This window comes from Mus caroli, chromosome 12, assembly GCF_900094665.2.
Source record: "Mus caroli chromosome 12, CAROLI_EIJ_v1.1, whole genome shotgun sequence".
Taxonomy (NCBI): Eukaryota; Metazoa; Chordata; class Mammalia; order Rodentia; family Muridae; genus Mus; species Mus caroli.
The window spans coordinates 66,690,598-66,696,753 of NC_034581.1; the positions used below are offsets into that span (position 1 = coordinate 66,690,598).

Here is a 6,156-nt window from a genome sequence, read left to right on the forward strand (position 1 = left end):
AGCAGATAAGTTATGATGGGTTATATTATACCCTTTATACACCATGTACTATTATGAGTTACATTACACCCTCTATACACCATGTACTATTATGGGTTATATTACACCCTTTATACACCATGTACTACTTAATGCTTCCCAGTGTTACATAGTTTCTTTTCCCTTTTGTCTACTGGGCTGTGTAATTTCATGCTGGTGGTAAACATGAGGAAGGCTAACTTTTAGCTTTATGGAAAGTCATTGCATCTCAATCTTTAAGTATTTATAGGTGGCAGACTGGTGACCAGCCTTTGTGAACAGACCTTATGCTTCCAGGTTCATCCTCTTTCCTTGGCACTCTTCTGAAAGGGAGATCCCTTCCCTCCCCTTTCCCTGTCTTCCCTCCCATCCCTTCCAGTTAAGGAGTCCTGACTGTGGATGGTTCTTACCTCTGTGATCTCCACCTGCTGGTTGCTTCAGCACCAAGGAAACAGGCCTTAGATAAAATAAAAGCAAAGAGATCCAGGAGGATGGAGATGGCGAGCACGGTGCCATAACTTCTCCTCATGTTTACCTCATTCCCTGCTGTGACACAGGGAAGGGAAGGGCCACAACGCTAAACAGATTCCAGGGCAAATCCCACTTCAACCATTTAATAGCCACATGGCGGAAAATGAAAAGTCAATGCATACGCACGCAGGCACATACACACTGGTCATCAACTTAACCAGGGACTTTTTGTTCTCCCTCTTTGATAGCCAGAGAGGATCCTAAGAATAACTACCAGAATGGCTTCTAGCATGGTCTCTTTCATGACCATTTTCTTTCCCTGACAATGCAGAAGGCAGTTCCCCTTCTTCCGTAAAGCCCCTCAAACTATCACCCTGTGGCTTCCAACCTGTTAGATTTCACCCCCTGTACATCTCTCAGGTTTACATCACACCGATTGTTTGACTCCTTCCCTCAGTTCTTCGTAGGTGATCCCCCACTTTGTAACACTATTGCCTCCTTCATCTAATCGCATAATCTTTCTACAAAATAAGAGTCTCTGTGCTATATAAATTTCACAATGGCTAGACTGTGGTTTCTCCTCAAATCCCAGATCTGGTTGCATTAAGCCTGTAACCTTATAATAGGCTTTAGAAAGGAGAGATCCCCCACCCTCCACCCCATCACCTTTGTGCTACATTGACTGTAGCAATAACATACCCAGGTAACTTACAAACTTCCAGGGAATTAGAAAAAAAAAATCTTTGCTCATCAAGGTACAAATCATGTATTTCCATCTTTGATTACAAAACAATGTTGTACGTTCACTTAGCACACGGAGACTCACAGGAGAATGAACGTCTTAAACGCTTGACATTTATGTAATGCTGGCTAGTTCACATAGTGAAATTTTCACACAACAGATGCAGTTTCATACTTCTTAAAGTGCGTGTTCAGCTAAAGCGATGGAACACTGGGTGAGAGAGAAGCAGAGTCAGGCAAGGCAACAAGTCCCAAGGGACGTTCAGTGTGAGACATTTCACGTTCAGTGTGAGACATTTCACATACACAAAGCTCTAGATTGTGCTTCTGAGTTATTAAAAGATTTTTTGCAAATTTCTGAAAATATTTTCAGTTGGCTTGAGGTATCTCTCCAACCTTGTGCCAATGGACTTTTATCCCACCTTGTAACCCAAAAACCAATTATCTTTGTAATGATGACTATAATATGCCTGTAAGGCAGCAATCTGCTACTAAACCATACCGAAACTTCTAAATAGAACGTATGTCCTCTTAGGACGTTCTATGGCTATTCCAAGAACATGGTCATACTTTTCAAACTACTTTTAGAATTCCATTTTGGAATCACATTTGGCAGTTAAAGGCTAAATAGGAAAGCCAGTACTATATGTGTAATATGTATGCCTACATACATATTTAACATCACTCACTATATTCAAAGAATTTGATTTCAAATTACAGTTTGGGCTCTATAAAAAAGTTGCCCCCATAGAGAAAGATTTTTCTAGTATGAAAATTATTATTATTATTATTAATGAAAACATTTGGAGTTGCATCCATACAAGCTATCAAACAGGAACAGTTTCTAGGAAGGACACAGCCGTGATTTTCCAAGACAGATAATTTGGGGGCCAAAACGGGCTTAGAAGAAACATTGGGTTTTATGTATAATATTAGACGTCTGTTTAAACAACAACAGTATGTTCTCTTTGCCCTTTGGACCGCTGAATTATATCTAGTAATAAAAGACCTTTACAAAATCCAGAAGTCTTTTAAAATAAACTCTAAATTTAAAATCTTGCACAAAAATTCCGGGAGAGCACACCAATCTGCGTAATGACATTTCTGCTCTGCGTAATGACGTTTCTGCTCTGCGTAATGACGTTTCTGCTCTGCGTAATGACATTTCTGCTCTGCGTAATGACGTTTCTGCTCTGCGTAAGGTTCTGCTCTAAGCACCCGAAGCAGGTCAGCTGTGCAGGCTCTAGAATCTGAAGGTCTGCTGAATTCTGGTGAAAGTACAGGGGCCTTCAAACAGATCCAAGGGACTCAGTTCATTAGAAACAAACAAGCAAACAAAAAACAGTATTTGAATGCAACTGTTAAGTTCAGTTCAATGATTTTTGTTTCACAGTGTGATTCCTGTAACACGAGCTCTTCAATTACGGTGAATTTTATTTTTTGTTGCTTTTTAGCTCTTATGCTTTACAGTGCTTGGTTGTGTGGCTTAAGATTGTTTTTAATTTTTTTGCATTTCACATTCCCTTGGCCGCATTTGAAGAAAGGGAATGTTCTTTTACATTTTAAGTTTGAGAATGAAGTGGCAACCCTCCCATTTCTGTCTTTTTAGTTTTAAATGTTTGGCTTTATGTTTAGTTTTAAATAAACGATTCTCCCCGGGTTCCCACATCATTCAATGAGAGGGGTGGAAATGTGCTATTACAAGCTGTCCACCCCTGCCCTTCTTAAATGCTGCTGTCCCTGGTTTCAGACTTATGCAGTTTGCCGACTTCCATAACTGAGTCCGGTGGTCCCTCTCGGAAGAAGAGCACAACTGGATTTTTTCGAGCCCACATGACCACTTCCCCTCCTGACCCACTAGCTGGGTTGGAAGAAGGCATCCTGCTGCAAGCCCCAAGCCTGTTGGCACAGCCATTTCGAAGGCGATTGCAACTTCTGGCTTGAAAACCTAGGCCTTGGCTAGGCAAAAAAGCATCCATGTTTCTAGTCCTGTACCCTTCTTCGCGGTTGCGTCCTAGGAGCATGGAAATGTTGGGGTTGCGGATGGCATATATGACCGGGTTGATAGCCCCATTGGCCCAGGTCAGCCAAACAGCCGCCACGTTGAGCAGCGAGGGAGCCTGCGTGGCCTGACCCTGTCGGGTCGCGGCCAGCAGCACCAGGAAGCAGTAGGGACCCCAGCAGCACATGACAAAGATAATCATGATGAGCACGGTGGTGGCTGTGCGCACCTCGCTGAAGAAGCGCAGCACGCGCGCGTAGGTGGTCATCGGCCGCACGCGCACGTCCGACAGGCGCACGGTCTTGCAGATGTGGTAGCGGCAGAAACACATCAGTAGGAAGGGCAGCAAGTAGCAAGCCACCACCAGTCCCACGCTGTAGGCGACGCCCAGCTGCGCAGGGTCTGGGGAGGTTCTGTAAAGGCAGCGGTGGAAGCTCTGCGGAGCGGGGGGCTCCCGGGGTGCCCTGAGCAGGTCCCAGGGCAGGGAGAAGCCCAGCGCAGCCAGCCACGCTCCCGCCAGCAGCTGCAGCGCGCGCCGCCGGCCCAGCTTGTCCCGCGGCGGCCGCACGATGGCGCAGTAGCGGTCCAGCGAGATGAGCGCCACGCTGAACGTGGATACGATTCCGAAACACGAACTGAAGAAGCGGCTGGCTGCGCAGAAGCTGCGCCAGGGCCCAGAGTCTCCCGGCGGCGCGAATAGATCGAGGAAGGCGGCGGGTAGGCAGAGCAGCGCAGTGAGCAGGTCCGACAGGGACAGCGACAGGATGAAGGCGTTTGTGACCGTGCGCAGCTGCCGATGCTTCACGATCACCCCCATCACCGCGCAGTTGCCCAGGCTAGACAGCAAGAAGATGAGCAGGAGCACGAGCGCCTGGGCGGCCACCGCTGCCCCGTGCCATAGCAGCGGTGAGGGTCCCCGAGACCCCGCTGCCTCCGGCCTGCCCGCATCGCTCTGGTTTCCCAGCGTTACGGTGGCTACGGAGCTGAACGACAGCGCGGCCGCAGTGGCCGTGGAAGCCGCCGCTCCCGGATGCGCGCTACCCTGCAAGGTTGCACTCGCGGCCGGGCGGCCAGGCGGCCGCGCCTGCTCCTCCATGGGGTTCCACGCAGGCCGCCGCTCTGCTCATCCCGCAGCAGGGTGAAAGGTTGTGCGGACCCGAACGGCAGCTGCGGGGAGTGGGTGGGACTCGGTCACCACTCGGGACTGGTGGAACCTTGACGTGGGTTCCAGGCGTTGCCGAGGGAACCGCCTATTTACGCAGGAGCGCGGGGCGGGATGCTAGCGGTGTACCCCAGAAAAGCCGGCCCACCTTATCTCCTTTCCCAGCCTGAGGGTGACCAAGCCACGGGTCTGCTAGTCTGAGAGATGGCATGGTTCACCTCTGGCACCCCAGCAGGCCAGAGAAAGCCAGACCACCCCGCAAACGAATGGCAGATTCAGCTGAGGCGCTCTTGCTCATTCCTGTCCAGCACAGATGCCCTGGTGGGGAAGGGATGCTGCTGTGGGCGTCTCTGGCCTCCACAGGTAGGAAAGGAAAAAGAGTCCACACCTGGAGATCTTGAACATGCTAGGGGTGGGGTATTCTAGTACCTCTGCATTTTGAGTGGGCAACAGAATCAGTCATGTTACAAGCGACTAGGTTCTAATCTCAGTTTCAGACAGTGTAGCTCTGGGGTGAGGACCAAGAATTCATATTGATAGTGAGGATGATGATGATCTAAGGGCCACATTTGGAAAACCACTGCTGGAACAAATTTGTTTCAGTAGACTCCTTGCTCACACTGAACATTCCTGAGGTTGGGCTTCCCGCTTAAGCCTGTTTCTGAACAGGTGTGTTCTCAAGGACTGGCATGTGGATCTAGGAAGGAAGATGTCATTACTGTTCAAGGGCCGGGGCTTTGGATGGTAACTAGTTAATGCATAGAGAGAATAGAGACAGAAAGGGGCATAGGTTCTGCCCCTATTTCCAGTTGGTCCCTGTGGTGTGGTATGTATGCCATATGAGGCACTGCCAGTCATCTGCACTTTGGCGAATACTGACTGGGGAGAGACAGGACCAGAAAAGGCCTGGCTGCACGGCAACATTGCATCTCCAGATTGTGGCTATGGCCTTGATTAGGAAAGACTTGATTAAACCTTCTGGTTATCTGTGTTCTTCAAAGCAACTGTTTGCAAAGTGTGGGGCCAGGGCCAGCAATATCAGCACTGCTGTAGAACTTCCAGAGATGCAAAATCCACTGCTCTGATACTTCGGAGGAGGTCCAGACTCTCGAGCTTCAACAGGCTCTGGTGGGGGGCGGGGGGAGTGCTAACTCCTCCACAGGCTCAAGAAAGTCTTGAGGAATGACCAGGACACTTGCGGGTCTTGGAATCCGTATCACTGCTACAGGGTTTCTTTCAGTGTATGCTACAAGAACCTTAGAGTATAAATACAAGTGCATTTAAAGGTTTCTCAGAATCAGCCTTACAGCGTCTGGGCTAGATCGTCACGTTTGTGTTCTTTGTTGGTGGGGGCTGTTTCTATTCGAAGATGATTGACAGTATTTTGTATCCACCATAGGATGGCAGCAGCTGCAACAACCCAAATAAACAGCAAATAAAAGCCCCTGTCCCATAAGACTTACAGTCTTAGGAAAACACAAATACATTACAAGATGAGTGTTTTATTTTAATAGGAAATTCAATGGAGATAGTTGCTAGAGGAGTAGATAAAAACTTTTTATGCCAAACCACATTGGACTATTGGGGTCGGGATGGGGGAGGGGGAGCAGAGGAGGGGAAGGAAGAAGAGATACAGTGAATGCAAACATGGTGGCAAGAGGTTAATGCTGAAGGTGACAGTGTCTGAATTCCAGGCTCCATGCAAGTGGTGTGGGAGGTGGTAAATGGGAAGTGTGTAAGGTTTTCACGGGACAGCATTTAT

The 6,156-nt window shown here is 48.4% G+C and overlaps 1 protein-coding gene across 1 annotated transcript; it reads right to left on the reverse strand.

Moving 5' to 3' along the window:
- Positions 1-1,254: 1,254 nt before the first annotated feature.
- Gpr135 (G protein-coupled receptor 135) lies at positions 1,255-4,697 on the reverse strand. The gene has a single exon (XM_021179745.2). It carries the CDS (start codon positions 4,326-4,328, stop codon positions 2,955-2,957), a length of 1,374 nt encoding a protein of 457 aa, XP_021035404.1. The 5' UTR covers positions 4,329-4,697; the 3' UTR covers positions 1,255-2,954.
- Positions 4,698-6,156: the final 1,459 nt, after the last annotated feature.